General features: G+C 37.1%; 1 protein-coding gene across 1 annotated transcript in view; it reads left to right on the top strand.

Moving 5' to 3' along the window:
- Positions 1 to 3,923: 3,923 nt before the first annotated feature.
- LOC106060820 (uncharacterized) overlaps positions 3,924 to 18,087 on the top strand; it is a 46,798-nt gene continuing 32,634 nt past the window's right edge. Inside the window, exons 1-2 of the mRNA XM_056022338.1 lie at positions 3,924 to 5,341; positions 13,260 to 13,353. Coding sequence (XP_055878313.1) covers positions 4,624 to 5,341; positions 13,260 to 13,353 — 812 coding nt within the window. The 5' untranslated portion in view covers positions 3,924 to 4,623. The remainder of the gene's footprint in view (positions 5,342 to 13,259; positions 13,354 to 18,087) is intronic.

Here is an 18,087-nt window from a genome sequence, read left to right on the forward strand (position 1 = left end):
ATGGAAGACCACCGCATCCCTAAACGACTCTTGTATGGCCAACTAAGCGAAGGAAAGCGCTCGCAAGGTGGGCAAAGAAAGCGCTTCAGGGACACCCTCAAAGCTTCTCTGAAGGCGTTCAGCATAGACCCTGGCACCTGGGAGACAGAGGCACATGACAGAGCATCATGGCGTCGCGCTGTGAAAACTGGCGCACAGGTTGCTGAGGAAAAAAGAACAACGCTGGCAGAAGAAAAACGCCAGAAAAGAAAAGCAAGACAAACGACACTAGCTCCAGCTGGAATAACCTGCCCAGTGTGCGGCCGAACATTCCGGGCTCACATAGGTCTCACCAGCCACACGAGGAGGCATAAAACCCCAGTGCAAAGCCCTCAGCCCCCTGGATGACAAAGTGGTCATCATCGAACCACGATGGACGAACTATATATAAGTATTAGATCATGGAATAGATTTAAATGAAAACAACTGATCCATTTCTTGTGAATGTTTTACACAATTATAAATAGATGGATGGATGGAAGCCTCCATAGGCTTAGCGCCAACGGGATGGATAGATGGATGGATGGATACATAGATCGAGATCTCTAAAAAGAAAGAGTTATTGTTAATTCCTAAAATCAAGAAGCTCATTGAAGTGAATAGTTTGAAGTATGCAAACTTTAGAAATCTCGATTTATTTACTACGCAAACATACATACAGACAGGACAGAGACACAAGCACACGAACACACATACAAACTGAAAGAGACACACCAAACAAAAAAACCTATACATTGACCTTTTTATTTCTCGAGCAAATCTGACACAGAAAAACTTCTGATCACTAGTCTAGCATTAAAGAAAATCTGGTCACTAGTCTAGCATTAAAGAAAATCTGGTCACTAGTCTAGCATTAACGAATATCTGGCCACTAGTCTAGCATTAACGAATATCTGGCCACTAGTCTAGCAATAAAGAATATCTGGTCACTGGTCTAGCATTAACGAATATCTGGCCACTAGTCTAGCAATAAAGAATATCTGGTCACTAGTCTAGCGTTATATGTCTATTCACTAGTCTCGCATTAACGAATATCTGATCACTAGTCTAGCATTAACGAATATCTGGTCACTAGTCTCGCATTAACGAATATCTGGTCACTAGTCTAGCATTAAATAATATCTGGTCACCAGTCTAGCATTAAATAATATCTGGTCACTTCATATATGTTCCCTTCAAGAAAACATTTTTGTCACTAGATGTTTGACTAGTGTAGTACAGTGATGCTCAACCTCACTCTGACGGCGGGCCATTTTAATATTCGACACTCGAGTCGCGGGCCACATGAAGAAAAAGGGGAAAAAATTGAATTATACAATAAACCAATTTTTATAAGAAACCAGTGAATCTAGTATTTACATTAATTCATGAGAAGTTTATCCTAAACTACTTTTAAATATCCGGCTGTATAGTTGAGACGCCAAGTCGAAGAACTGAATCTAGAATTCTAGATGTTCTTCTAAGAGACGATACGATTACGGTATCGCACGATTCATCCCTGAAAAGGTTTGTCCCACTAATACGTGCTTGTATGTATTGGGAGAAAATGAAGAAAACTGCACAGAACCGAGTTCGGAGGAGAGGTGTTGCGGTCCTTGGCTCCCCTGGGAGTGCACAGGGTTAAGTCAGTAAGTCAATTATTGTGATCATCCATAACACTTGTTTTCGGAGCTTTCGAAAAGTTTATGCAAGAAAGATGGATTAGAAATCAATAGTCTGCATCAATTGAAATTATCAAGTAAGTCTATCCGTTTCAATTGTAGCTCTGTCTGGACAATTGACCAATTTGCTGCTGATGGAGTTTAGAAACGAAGAATATTGTTCAATCTGAACACGATCATCATCACATGGTCCATAGATTTTGTTGGGGAATAATTTAACGAGACCACAGAGGCTCGGTTCCATTTGACTTCTAAAACTATTTCTGTCAACCAGAGTTGTGGCACTATCAGTAGTCACTCCCACTAATTTCTCCAAGGGAAAAAGATTCTCTGTGATTGTTGAAACTTTTTTTATCATAATTTTGCCACTGGCGATCCCATCCATGCTCCAAATAACTTCTTTTCTGATTTTAAAACTCTTGTTTTTATCGCGAATAAATACCAAAATTTTTAGCGGTATCAGATATGTCGGTAGACTCGTCAGCGCTGCCTGGTCGTGCGGTCTGCGCGCTGGACTGTCGTTCGGATTTATCGACGGTCGAGGGTTCAAACCCTGCCCGCTCCCATCCCCCGTCGTCCTGCGGGAGGTTTGGACTAGGAAGTAAACTATCTTCAACTTTGAAGGAACATCCGAAACATGTAAAACATTTTTTTTACAAACAGAAAATAGACATGCATCCGACATATTTTCTTCTCATTTTAGGTAAATATTCTCATCCATCCTCCACTCTAGGTATAATCTATCAATCCAACTATCGTGTCTCAAACCATGAATCCCACCCTTTTTATTTATTTGTTTGATTTCCTAAAGCTGTTTAATGTTATGTTCTTTAAAGGGAGCCATTCTTTCTTTATAAAACAAATATATTGGCTTACTATCGGTACCAATCCATTTACTCTACGTAGAGAAAGATTTTTTTTAAACTTCTTTTTTTAGGACAATGGATTTTCTTCACATTGTGCCGACGTTTCGGCGGGCCGGATAGAACCACGTCGCGGGCCGGTTCTGGCCCGCGGGCCGTATTTTGGGCATCACTGGTGTAGTATATATCTGGTCACCAGCCTAGCATTAAAGAATATGTAGTCACTAGTCACTAATCTAGCGTTAAAGAATATCTGGTCACTAGTCTAGCACTAAAGAATATCTGGCCACTAGTCTAACATTAAAGAATATCTGGTCACTTCATATCTGTTCACTTCAAGAAAACATTTTTGTCGCTAGGTGTTTGACTAGTTGTATGGCTTGAGTTCTAATCCTGGTGAAATCCGTAACCTCCCAGAGTGAAATTGTTGCACCGGGCATCTTTTCGTAGAGAAAGTAAGGTTATAAGTCGTTAAGTTCACCACAGCCTACATGTACTCCTTTATCCACTGGCCAGATAAACATAGAACAATTTGTCAGCTGCCTTATTTGTTTAACATTCAATCTGGCCGAAGTATAAACACGTGAATGAAGTTTTAAAATACGAAATGTGTCTTTAGGAACGAGACAATACGTCATTTTGATCTAGTCTTCAAAGTTGGTTGAAAATGAATTCATTAAGCATAAGTGAAAGCTTTAGTGCTGTATCAAATGGTAAACAGAAGTGACATATAAAATAGGAGCACTAAATTGAAGAGCCACTGAGAATAGGCGAGAGAAATTAGATCAGATATAGATAAGCATCGACGTGAAAATGAACCAGTACTTCTGCCTAGAAGCCATTTAGCTTAACAACTAAAGTGACTATTTTTCCTCTTCCTCTTTCCACCCCCTCCCTCCATGTCAAATCAGTAGATCTATCTGGAGCTGCATTCACTATCCAGGGTTTGAGCTTATCCAGAGTTTTGCCTTGCTTTCTACCCTAAGAAACAATTGTAGTCTAGTGCTGCTCTTCTATTTTCTATGTTGTGTTGAATATGTAGGAACGTGAAAGTGCGAAACAGCGAACCTAAGTTTGAAACAAAACCCAGGAAAGGCTAATGGAACTGACTGACGGAACTTAAAGATAAGAGGGGGAAAAAAAAGAGGGGAACGGGGGGATGCGTGCGACAGTTGATTCTATCAGTTTCTTCTGTCGTGTGGCGCAGGTCGTGGCGGTCATGATCAAACGTGGGAGGATCTTCCCCCGGTTAACGCTAGGAGATGGGGAGAGTCGTGGGGTGGACAACCAAGTCTTCTGGCATTGGTCACAGAAAGAATCGATGCTGATCGATGAAGCCAGCGAACATGACCAGACAGTGTCTTTTTCCCCCCCGGAAGGACAGCCCGGTGATGTTACCAGGGATGTGAGTGGATTGGCTTCGAATCTGTGGGGTGGGGTGATTATGGGCGCGGGATCATCTGATGTTTCTGTTTTGAAGGATCGGTGAGTATGAGGGTGGTTTGGGGAAGAGGATGGGAGGGGGCGGTCAGTGCTAATCGTTACACAATGCTGCTTGTAAAGGAACGGTCTCGTACGAGAGAGGTGTGAGGGGCGCCATCTCGGGCGGCGCCCATCGGCCAATTATGAATGCTTTAATGAGCTTAAAACAGGGAAGGGGGGGGGAGGTGATCACACAGTTCAGCCCTCGATCTGTGCAAGGTGATCCCTCCCCATCCTCTGTTTTACCATCACCCTACTCTCTCTTACAGGCTCAGTAGAATTGGAATTATTCACTTCTGTGATCAGGGCACTGTGCCGAGCGGCAAGCTGCTATTTACTGTCCACAACTGAAAGAGTAATACCTCTACAACGCTCGGACTTAGTTATATCTCATTCTGATTTGAGATTGAGATTTTTCATTAAATCATGTTTGTGGATTCTGAATACAACAGAAGATGTGACGTAAATTAAAAGTAATTCTGTAATTACTTTAATATCTTAAAATACACTAAAAAATGTTTTTCTTTGAAAGTGCGATACAGATTTTGTAATATTTCGACTGGAGAATTCTCTCAAGAATGGCTGACGCTTGTGAGGAAATGCCGAAAACATCCGGGTATTCGGAGACTACAAAGAAGTCGACAGCTTTTTCTATTCGGGACTTGTTGGGTTTACAGCAACAGCAGCTTTCTAAAAGAGAGTCTTTTTCTGATGACGATCCGAGAAGAACAAGCTCACAGAATCTCGAGAGTGCGATAGAAGCAGGGGCGGAACGAAGCGCTGACGCTCATGTAGACACTTCCCCTGCTCATGACTTTTGCACTTATGTCGACAACAACGCCAACGACATCAAAAGTGATGTTCCATGCCGAGAATTTTGTGAGCGCACTCTGGACACAAGTGAAGGGAAGGCGCCACTGGATAAAGTCGCTGCCTCTGAGGTGAAAGTCGATGGGGCTATTTCTGTTGCGGATTATGGACAGATGCCCTACCTTGACCGACGCCGGCACTCTAAGCTACACGGCAAGACCTCGCAGGACTCCGTCATGGGTCACATGTCCCAGGCAGCGGCAGCGTCCTCTCACGGATCCTTACCATCAGCGTATTCCAACGTGTCAGTGCAGGACCAACCACATCATTCTTTAATGCCCGTAACACCTCGAGGGGGTCCCGGAGTGGACAGTGGTCAGCGATGGAGACCCATGGAACTTATTGGAGCTAGTGGCCACCAGTCGGTGATGAGCTTCAACCTATTTTCCCCAACTCAAAACTCTCGTGATCTGTACGGTTGCAACGGTAGGTTCAAATCCCAACATTCAAACGAACAATTAATTTTTTTTTTAATTACAAAAACTCATTTGAAACAGGCGCATTAAAAGTTAGTGCTTTACATTTCAAGAAAAAATGACTAGGTGTACCGGTAATTTTTAGTGCTTTTGAGCCAAATTTTTTAGGGACCAAATGTATTTATGCTAAATTAGACCCAAAGCAAAAAAAAAGAATAAAATAATAATAACAATAAAATAGAATAAAGTATCCTTTCATACCTTATTTTTTTATACTAAATTAGACCCAAAGCAAAAAAAATAATAAAATAATAACATAAAATAGAATAAAGTATCCTTTCAGACCTTACGATTTATAGGGCAGATGATGTAAATGTCATCTGCTTATATGTCCGTGGTTAACGAGGGGGTCATGTGATCAGCACAACGACCAACCAATGTCAGGTACTCATAACATCTGTCTGCTACCCATTTGAGTTGGGTAGACTCAGGGACGTCATAAAAGTCCCAAAATTCTAAATCTTCACCGAGACTCAAACCCTAGACAGCTTAGTTCAGAAGTCAAGGTTTTACCACTCAGCCTCAGGTAAAGATAAAAGCTCAAACTGATTATTTTTTTTATAGAAAAGCGACAAGAGAATAATAATTTTAAATTAAAAAATATTGCATTTAAATGTGATTAACATTATTTTCAATTAGATGTAGAATATTTTTCAAAGAGAAAAATGTTTTTAAATAAATATTTGCTTATAAATTTAACAAAATGTTTTCTAAAATTAAATATATAAAGAAACAAAGTAGATTTATACTAGATTTGAAATTCAATTTAATGAAACATTAAAACCATTTTTATCTATTTAATCTTTTTCATACAATGATTGAAAAAACAGTTGAAACATTTACAGTATAACAATATGTTGTTGTTGTTGTTGTTTTAAAAAAATTATGATGAGTGAAATTGCATTGATTTTATCACTTGTAATCAATCATGTAATCAATTTTTAATAGATCTTCACTAGCAACAATAAATGTCTGCGATTGGAAATATTTTTATTCATAGTTTTTATCAAGCGCAACATTCATGCTTATAGAATGCTCTATGCGCTCTGAGCTAATCACTTATTTTGTCAACCAGTTTGGGAATGTGGGTGGGTGGGTGGATGGGGAGGTTTTTGGGAGAATGTTTCCTTGCTTCTTTTTTTTTCAAATGCTATTTTTTTTAAGTTGCTCTGATCTCAATTTGAACTCGAGGCTTTAAGCCTCCATGGTGAAATGCCAATGTGTTAACCAATGAGCTATTTATGTTCTTATACAAATAGAAAGAGTTTTATATATACTATTAGTTAGCGAAAGGCGTGATTTTTTACACAAGGCTTACCTCCTCTTAGTTTAATACATTTTCTATGTACCGATAAACAAAACAAACAAATGAAACTAAATCAATTAATTACGACTGATTGATTAATAACTGGGTTTATTGTTTGATTGGTTTATAGAATGTCGTCCACTCTGATTAGTTGGGCAAAGTTTCCACTTTGATCCGAGACTGAGAAGTGAGAGAGAAATGAAGTGTAGACAAACACCCAGACAACGGGATAGAAGCTTTGTCAAAGAAAATCAAACACACAAAAAATGTTAATAATCATTTATTTTCAGGGTATTATACTATTGTTATATACTAAAACATTTAGTATGCTTTCAGAAACAAAAACAAAACATCAGTAGATTTCACAAACAAAAACAAAACATCAGTAGATTCACAAACATAAACAAAACATCAGTAGATTCCACAAACAAAAACAAAACATCAGTAGATTCCACAAACAAAAACAAAACATCAGTAGATTCCACAAACAAAAACAAAACATCAGTAGATTCCACAAACAAAAACAAAACATCAGTAGATTCCACAAACAAAAACAAAACATCAGTAGATTTCACAAACAAAAACAAAACATCAGTAGATTCCACAAACAAAAACAACTCTTCAGTGTGTTCTCGAGTTTCAAGACAGTAAAATAAAAAAAAATAATATTTTATTAGGCGTATGAAATATTTTGTCCGAGAAGTACTGACTACAAATTTGTTTTACTTCTAAGTTTAAATTAAGCTTATTGAATGAAAACTATACTTACTTCATCCCATTTTAAAATGAAAAAATAAAAATGTACATTTTGTGTAAGTGTTCTAGAAGTTTTAGAAAACTTCTAAGATTTACAAATATAAAAGTTGGCAATAAAAAAAGGTTCAGGTGGTCTGTAATTCTAGTCCAACCAAGTGAACAATAAGTTAGTCTCTCTGTGATCTCTGCAACAAAATTCAAACATAAAAGGAATACAAACGTAAAAGACTCCATTAAAAACAATTTTCAAAGCTCTTAAACATTAAATACAAGAACAGCCCACAAACACACACACAGGCATTTATACTATCACAACTCTTGAACGCATACACGTCCACACAGCTCAATGCGATTATATTTCTTATATTATAACAAGCTTCTAGGCCTACTAGATCTACTCGACGAGAATCAACCTTAAGAAAATGTTCGGACTACTCTTTTTTTTTTTGTGAGAATTATCTTTCTAATCTTCTGTTAAACACAAATGCAGTGGTGATAGTATAGAACTAAGTTATGAATTTTGTGTATTTAATATTGTGATAACTGTTCTAGAACTCTAGGCTGTATATTCAATAGAGCCTGTAAACAAATGTTTTCGACAAACAAACCATTCTGGTTCTTCCAATGTGTTCTTCATTACTTAACAGTTATGTACATTTTAAGGACTGCAAATTAAACAGATTAAACTTTCGATTAACCTAATAATTCATGCCTAAATTGATTGGCCAGATAATTCATGCCTAAAGGTTGATAAGCCAAAATTTCATGCCTAAATTGATTGGCTGCATACTTCAAGCCTAAAGGTTGATAAGCCAAAATTTCATGCCTAAATTGATTGGCCAGATAATTCAAGCCTAAAGGTTGATAAGCCAAAATTTCATGCCTAAATTGATTGGCTGCATACTTCAAGCCTAAAGGTTGATAAGCCAAAATTTCATGCCTAAATTGATTGGCTGCATACTTCAAGCCTAAAGGTTGATAAGCCAAAATTTCATGCCTAAATTGATTGACTGCATACTTCAAGCCTAAAGGTTGATAAGCCAAAATTTCATGCCTAAATTGATTGGCTGCATACTTCAAGCCTAAAGGTTGATAAGCCAAAATTTCATGCCTAAATTGATTGGCCAGATAATTCAAGCCTAAAGGTTGATAAGCCAAAATTTCATGCCTAAATTGATTGACTGCATACTTCAAGCCTAAAGGTTGATAAGCCAAAATTTCATGCCTAAATTGATTGGCTGCATACTTCAAGCCTAAAGGTTGATAAGCCAAAATTTCATGCCTAAATTGATTGACTGCATACTTCAAGCCTAAAGGTTGATAAGCCAAAATTTCATGCCTAAATTGATTGACTGCATACTTCAAGCCTAAAGGTTGATAAGCCAAAATTTCATGCCTAAATTGATTGGCTGCATACTTCAAGCCTAAAGGTTGATAAGCCAAAATTTCATGCCTAAATTGGATGGCCAGATAATTCAAGCCTAAAGGTTGATAAGCCAAAATTTCATGCCTAAATTGATTGACTGCATACTTCAAGCCTAAAGGTTGATAAGCCAAAATTTCATGCCTAAATTGATTGGCTGCATACTTCAAGCCTAAAGGTTGATAAGCCAAAATTTCATGCCTAAATTGATTGGCCAGATAATTCAAGCCTAAAGGTTGATAAGCCAAAATTTCATGCCTAAATTGATTGACTGCATACTTCAAGCCTAAAGGTTGATAAGCCAAAATTTCATGCCTAAATTGATTGACTGCATACTTCAAACCTAAAGGTTGATAAGCCAAAATTTCATGCCTAAATTGATTGACTGCATTCTTCAAGCCTAAAGGTTGATAAGCCAAAATTTCATGCCTAAATTGATTGGCTGCATACTTCAAGCCTAAAGGTTGATAAGCCAAAATTTCATGCCTAAATTGATTGGCCAGATAATTCAAGCCTAAAGGTTGATAAGCCAAAATTTCATGCCTAAATTGATTGACTGCATACTTCAAGCCTAAAGGTTGATAAGCCAAAATTTCATGCCTAAATTGATTGACTGCATTCTTCAAGCCTAAAGGTTGATAAGCCAAAATTTCATGCCTAAATTGATAGGCTGCATACTTCAAGCCTAAAGGTTGATAAGCCAAAATTTCATGCCTAAATTGATTGACTGCATACTTCAAGCCTAAAGGTTGATAAGCCAAAATTTCATGCCTAAATTGATTGGCCAGATAATTCAAGCCTAAAGGTTGATAAGCCAAAATTTCATGCCTAAATTGATTGACTGCATACTTCAAGCCTAAAGGTTGATAAGCCAAAATTTCATGCCTAAATTGATTGACTGCATACTTCAAGCCTAAAGGTTGATAAGCCAAAATTTCATGCCTAAATTGATTGGCTGCATACTTCAAGCCTAAAGGTTGATAAGCCAAAATTTCATGCCTAAATTGATTGGCTGCATACTTCAAGCCTAAAGGTTGATAAGCCAAAATTTCATGCCTAAATTGATTGGCCAGATAATTCAAGCCTAAAGGTTGATAAGCCAAAATTTCATGCCTAAATTGATTGACTGCATACTTCAAGCCTAAAGGTTGATAAGCCAAAATTTCATGCCTAAATTGATTGGCTGCATACTTCAAGCCTAAAGGTTGATAAGCCAAAATTTCATGCCTAAATTGATTGGCTGCATACTTCAAGCCTAAAGGTTGATAAGCCAAAATTTCATGCCTAAATTGATTGACTGCATACTTCAAGCCTAAAGGTTGATAAGCCAAAATTTCATGCCTAAATTGATTGAATGCATACTTCAAGCCTAAAGGTTGATAAGCCAAAATTTCATGCCTAAATTGATTGACTGCATACTTCAAGCCTAAAGGTTGATAAGCCAAAATTTCATGCCTAAATTGATTGGCTGCATACTTCAAGCCTAAAGGTTGATAAGCCAAAATTTCATGCCTAAATTGGATGGCCAGATAATTCAAGCCTAAAGGTTGATAAGCCAAAATTTCATGCCTAAATTGATTGACTGCATACTTCAAGCCTAAAGGTTGATAAGCCAAAATTTCATGCCTAAATTGATTGACTGCATACTTCAAGCCTAAAGGTTGATAAGCCAAAATTTCATGCCTAAATTGGTGGGCCAAACAACACATGCTTAATGGCCGAATGGCCAAACATTACAAGCCTGGAGGTTGATAAACCAAATTATTTAGACATAATGGTTTACTGGCCAGATTCAGTAGCTTAGTCAACAACTAATGCACGCGGAGTAGAGACAGATTGAAATATAATATAAGGCGAGAAGACAGCGAAGTTCAAATTAAGATAAGTAGAGCTTCCGAAAATTAATTAAAAATACAACAGAGACATTATATTGTATGACATGACTTAATTGTTAAATTTTTTAGTGTAGGAGAAACACTCTTTTAGTGGTGTCTAGATGTATGATTAGGAAAAAAGAAATAGATGCATTACAAAAATGACTTGTTCACTACTTATTCAAGACCTATATATTTCCAGTTCATAGTTCATTCATCTCAGACTTTGGATGAAGTGTAGGCCTAAAGTGTCTGTTGGTGGTTGGTAGATAAGTAGAGTTGGGACAGTAGAGTTGGGACAGTAGAGTTGGGACAGTAGAGTTGGGACTAGTTGTGAGTCTGCTTTCTTGGAATCATCTTTCTTCGTCCATTAACATCTCTAATCTATGTTCGTTCTAATTTTTTAATGTAGTGTCTCGTCACAAAGGAAATACCCAAATGAAACTACTACGGGTCTTACACTTGAGTCATTACAACAGATTACAATGGGCTCAATGGATCTGATGCCTCAGGACCAGTTGCATGACTGGGGTTTCTCTTCTTTTAACATGTTAAAATAGCGGAAGCAAATGTACTCATGTGCATAGATTGACACGGACATATCACAGGACCTATTTACTATATTAGGTTGGTGATTACGTTTCAAATAAATAGATATGTTGGGAAAGGTGTATATCCGTGCAGATCATGCTCTATCGAAGGTAGGAAAGACCAAAAGTGTTTAGCGTATCTCCAAATTGTATCATAGGTAACAAAAAACACAGGAAACATTTCCTTAAATTAAAAAACCGAAAAATTACAACTCTATAAGGTCTAAACTTGAATACAAAATCCAGCTGAGATAGTGGCATTCTCAACAACACAAGGACATTTCAGACGAATCCATCATGGTGCACCAAACTAGTTTAGAATGAAGATTTGTGTTACCCACTCAAAATGATGAGTAAAAAGTATTTTATTTCTAACACAAAAGATAAAATTGCATCCACAGACCTATAGACTCAATATATTATACCTAGACTGGACACTACAAAAAATGTCGTGAAAAACTTTTAAAAAGCTGAAACAAGCCGTTCTTTTATATAGTAGTTATAAGAAGTCAAGTTGTAGCTTTTTTTCAACCCTAACCTATGTAACATATAATTTAATGTTTAGGACCTAGATCTAGTCATTAAAATTCGAAAAAAAGAGCACTCTCTTCTCATAATTATTTTTTTGCAATTTTTAAATACATATTCAAAAAAGATCTAGGTAATCAATCTATTGAAATGTACATAAGATGATTAAAATCAACAGAGGTGAATTATTTCGATCTAGGATTTTCGAAACATTATCTCAATGGAAACTAACAGGAAAAGACTTTATTTCATATATTTGCGTGAATATATAGTTATGCCCATTCTAATTAAAATCCGAGAAAATGGTATTACGTTATTTCTAAACTTTGAAAACTAAAGATCATTTTTTTTCTTATGACAGAAAAGATTTGATTTTCCAAGATTCAGGTGACTTCTCTTACAGCTTGAAAAAGAGTTACGTACATAACGATCTCTATATATAGGTCTGTGAAGTGATCCATAGCGGATAAGGATTGGTTTCCGTTTTCCAGTCTAGATATAATATATATAGGGCTGTGATTACATCTTTCGATTGTAAAAAGTTAAATTGGAATTTTTTTTCTTAAATCTAATAATTGTATCTTCTTGCCTGACAGGAAAGTTTAAAAAGATTAAATTTCAAATAAGATCAGTATTTTAAAACTTTTAAACAAAAAAAACAACATATAAAATAATTTAAAAAAAAAAGACAATTCCTCCTTTATACATTTTATATATTTTATAGAGCGAGTATTTTGTACAAGTACATGTACATGCTGGTTCTATGCTGGTTGATACATGCTCCATTTCATGTACAAGCAAGTTCTATGTTGGTTGATACATGCTCCATTTCATGTACAAGCAAGTTCTATGTTGGTTGATACATGCTCCATTTCATGTACAAGCAAGTTCTATGTTGGTTGTTACATGCTCCATTTCATGTACAAGCAAGTTCTATGTTGGTTAATACGTGCTCCATTTCATGTACAAGCAAGTTCTATGCTGGTTAATACATGCTCCATTTCATGTACAAGCAAGTTCTATGTTGGTTGTTACATGCTCCATTTCATGTACAAGCAAGTTCTATGTTGGTTGTTACATGCTCCATTTCATGTGCAAGCAAGTTCTATGTTGGTTGTTACATGCTCCATTTCATGTACAAGCAAGTTCTATGTTGGTTAATACATGCTCCATTTCATGTACAAGCAAGTTCTATGTTGGTTGTTACATGCTCCATTTCATGTACAAGCAAGTTCTATGTTGGTTGTTACATGCTCCATTTCATGTACAAGAAAGTTTTATGTTGGTTGATACATGCTCCATTTTTTCTTCACTCCTCTATATTTTGTTTATTTTTCTGTGTTTTCTGAATACATGAGCTTTATAAGTTTAATTCATCTTTTCTTTTTCAGATTTAAGCGACAAAGATGACATGGACAGTCCGGTGTTTGACCACATGGCAATGGGTGGACCAAGTAAGAAGAAAAAGAAGAAAAGAAGACATAGGTCAGTTCATTTCATCCAAATCATATCCAGTTCTTCCTTCAAATCTTCTCAAAGTTCCAATGTGCTTCACACTTTCACCTTTACCTTCACGTATCCTTGAGTTTGTTGGACAGTTGGGGCACCACACAAGATTTGTCCACCGTCTTTCTCCATTACGCTTTGTCTTTTTGCCTTGGATATAATTTCTTTCAATGACGTGCCTGTCCATTCTTTTATGTTGTCTTCCCATCGCTTTCTCTGTCTGCCTCTTATTCTTTATCCTAGCACTGTTCCACGAAGAAAGGTCTTTGCGAGCTCTGAGGATTTTGTGATATGGCCATAGAGTTTAAGCTTGCATTTGACAGTATTTAGCAGGTCATCGTGGGGTCCCATAGCTGTATTAATCCTGCTTCTAATCTTTCAATTTGTGATGTAGTGACCTAGAGTCTTCACCAGGATTCGAACACGGGACTTTCGGTTCCAAGTGCTTTACCCTTCAGCCACAGCATCTCCATATATTCTTTTAGCGTACACTTATATTTTTAAAAATAATAATTATTAACATTATCCATGCATTTAAAATTAATAACATGGTACATGTAATAAAGAGAAACTAAAAAAGATTTATTCTTCTAACAAAATTGGATCAATTAGCAACAAGAAAAGAAAATTCTTGACCCACTTTAGGCTTTAGGCTTAGGTAGTGAGCTAGCTTAGACATGACTTGAACAAGACTTTCCCCTCTTAAATAAAAATTAATATCTCCATTGTCATTTGTCATACAAACTTGATCTCGATCTAGACCTAGTTCTAGATCTTTAATCTTGAACTAGATTTAGATCTAAAACTGATCTAAATCTAGATCTAGAAATAGATCTAAGTCTAGATCTAGAAATAAATCTAGTTTAGATATAGATCTAGACTAGATTTTATATGACTTAACACGTTTAATCTAAAAATTACTAGACCTAGGGTCCTAGGCCAATGTTATGATCAGGAAGTGTAGGTCTTTTTGTACCGGGTAATGGTGTAGTCCTACGATGCTTTTCGTATCTGATTCACTTCTTAATGTGATACTACTGTTTACATAATAAATACATCTACACCCCTAAGCTGTTAGAAGATAAGTTGTTGCCTTAATATTAATTTTTTTTTTTCAAATTATTTATACATATATATATATATCATGGGCGTAGCCAGGAGGGGGGGTTCTTGGTGTTCAACCCCCCCCCCCGAAATGAAATCCCCCCCTGAGGGGGGGGAACGGAATTAAGTGACTGATTTTTGCTTTCATTTTGTTTATTTTAGGTGAGATTTTAATACTAAATCATCACTTACCACAGCACAGCCGAGGGGGTTTTGAGTTAAAAACCCTCTACCAGGGGGTTTTGGGTTTAAAACCCCCTACCAGAGGTTTTTGCAGTAAAATCCCCCTCTTCTATAAAACCAAACAAAAAAAATGCAAACAACAATCCACAAATTCCAACTGCACAGTTAAGGAAGATTTTGATTTAAAACCCCCCTCCAAAATTTACGATAAACCCCCTCTTCAATATAAAAAAAGCAAATTACACATTCAAAATTCTATGAGCGTTGCCAAGGGTTTACTCCCCCCCCCCTCCAGTTGGGGTTTGAAGCTAAAAAGTACCTCTTTAATATATAAAAAAAAGCAAATTACACACTATAAAATCTATGAGTGTAGCCAAAGGGGTTTTGAGTTGATGGCTTTTTCTTTAAAGTTTAAAACCCCTCCAGATGGTTTTGAGTTTAAAATTCCCCTACAGAGCGTTCAGAGTTGAAAACATTTTTTTTCAATATTATTTTAAAGCAAACTACAGTCACCAAATTCTATGATCGCAGCTAAATGGGGTTTTGAATTAAAAAAAAACAAAAAAAAAAACTCCAGAGATTTATTGGTTTAAAACCCCTCAACAGATGATTTGACGAAAAAACTTTCCTTTTCGATATAAAATCTAAAGCGAAATACAGGCATGTAATTCCAAGATCGTAGTCAAGATAGGTTACACATTTCTACCAGTGGCTTGGGCTCCATTAATAGGCCTAAAGTGTGAATAGTCTTCTGCCGAAATTGAAAAACATTAAATGTGGCTCAACAAGGATGGCTAGGACAGATTTTAGGAGTCAGTCATAGAGATCGGTTCTAAATCAAAGAAATCATATGCCGAACTGGGAGTCGAATCGTTAGTAAGGTTGTGACAGAGCGTCGCATGAGGTTTTGCGGGACATGTTCTCACACAAAATGAATTACGCAAAATAAGAGTTGCGGAAACAGCTTGCCGGAAAATGCCCGAACGGCGCGAGAGGGTCTAAGTCAGTAAGAATAGCACATTAGGTTTTTGAAATAAAACTTTTTAATAGCAAGATAATGCACTGTAGATACCTCAGAATATGCATTATGTTGGCTTTCAATACCAGAAATAGTGCTCGGCGGCGGGGCAAAGCCCCGCGCTGGGGGAGCGCTGCGAGCTCCCACCAGACCCCCTTGCTGGCAAGGGCGGGGAGTCTACAATAAACAATAAACGTCTTCCGAAATGGTCAGAATGTAATGAAGATTAATTATGTACACACACACACACATATATTTTTTTCCCCGGGGGGGGGGGGGCGGGGGGAATCCCCCCAACCCCCCCCCCCGAAAAAAAATCCTGGCTACGCCCATGATATATATATATATATATATATATATAGAGAGAGAGAGAGAGAGATCTAGGCTCTATTTAAAGTCTTATTTAGACTGGCAAGTGTATAATGACTAATGAGGATATGTCAAAACTGCGCGCTATAAAGGAAGTTCGTTTTTTTTAAATTTAAACTTACAATTGAAACGAAGTTCGTATCAAAATTCGTTTTAAAAACAACATTTTAATAAGTATTCCATTCAATGAGTTAGTTAATAAATGGAAAATATATTTTATAATGATTCGTTCACACTTTTTCCATTGTGACTTTACATGCAATTTTTTTGTGTACCAATGCGCGAATCTATGAATGAAGCGTGAGTTATTAATGAAGAAGTCTGTCACCTTTTTAAATAACTTACCTCGCGTGAAGTTTTTCATTTAAAAGTGGTGTATTTTTAAAAAAAATCTGCTTGCATATGTAATTTTAAAAACTCAATGGTTCACTTTCGGAAAAGAAAAAAGTAGCCGTTGCATCAGAACTTTGAATGATCTAAAATATCATGATGTCTGATTTTCATTTTCTCTTCTTGTTTCTGATATCTAAACTGGACGGACGGACGGATAGACATTCCACACAAAACTAATAGCGTCTTTTCCCCTTTCGGAGGCCGCTAAAAAGCTGTGACGAAAGGACAATGAAAGGAAATAAAACTAATGGTTTACAATAAGGATCAAACGAATGAAATATGATTGTAACAATCGTGTAGCTAGTTAAAGTGTGAGCTGAAAACAAAACAGCTATAAAAACAAATCACCAGCTTCATATGTGTCAGCTAGATAATCACGGAGATTATACAGCAAGTAGCTACCATACCATTGCATTTCAACACGCTATTTTAATGTCAACTTTTCTGTCATTTAAAAAAAATGTAATGTCAACATTTCTTTTTGAACGCACACACGCTAAGATATTTAAATCTGTCATTTTGCTTGTACCTAACCAACTCTCGATCTGCGACTCTAGAGATCAAACAAAAGTTCAGATCGTTGCATGAACAATTATATTAAATATAACGTTTCCCTTTTCTCTATCTCGGAAGCGCGGTGGCTGAGCGGTAAAGCACTTGGCTTCCTTGGGGTTCGAATCTTGGTAAAGACTTGGATTTAATTTTGGTATCCTCGGCGCCTCTGTGTCCACCCAGCTCTAATGGTTAGTTGGCGAAAAGTAAAGGCGGTTGGTCTTTGTGCATGCCACATCCCACCCTCGTTAACCGTAGGCCACAGAAACAGATGACCTTTACATCATCTGCCCTATAGACCACAAGCTCTGAAAGGAGGAACCTTATCTCTATCTCAGTGTTTCCCAAACTGTGTTCCGCGCGGTTTGAATTAGGTGTTCCACGAATTACTGGTATAATGAAGTAGTAGGCCACCAGGTGAAGTAATCTCTCTAAAAATAATCCAAGTGTTCCGCTAAATACTCAGAATGTGTGAAGTTTTCCATTAAGAAAGGTTTGGGAACCACTGGTCAATCTCATCTCACCATCTCTACCTTTTGAATCGCCTGAGCCACCAACCAGCTTCCTCCAGGCGCCTTGGTTCTGGGCGAGAATCTCCAATTGTCCCTACGTCTTGACCATCTGTTTGGAATCTGCCTCCTAATGGCTGTGTCTTGTCAACATGGCCCGTTCTCTCAACATCTTACATTGGAGGCTGTGACCTTATCTCTAAGTTCAAGATTTAATGTTGAAGCCACAATCAATTTAGTTTTACGTAGTAATTCAAATATATACGTTTGTTTTAATGTATGACTGGCCAATGTGCATTCACTGCTACAAAGTCACAATGCTTGGAGACTGTAAACAAGGTGTCTCAAGTGCTTTAAATAGTGTAAAATGTCTTGAATTGTCTAGAATTTCAACTTATTAGATTTATAATAGAAAATGACTTGACTAGATTTTAATAACCTACACACGGGGGGGGGGGGGAGGGGTAAGTCATCTTATACTTAAACCTTGACCCACAGATAGGCTACTCTAATACGTTACCGGAGAAGGGGCGGGCTAATTCAACTTTGGGAGTCCCTTTGTTCTAGAATTCGAAGATTATGTCA

This window comes from Biomphalaria glabrata, chromosome 3 (genome assembly GCF_947242115.1).
Source record: "Biomphalaria glabrata chromosome 3, xgBioGlab47.1, whole genome shotgun sequence".
Taxonomy (NCBI): Eukaryota; Metazoa; Mollusca; class Gastropoda; family Planorbidae; genus Biomphalaria; species Biomphalaria glabrata.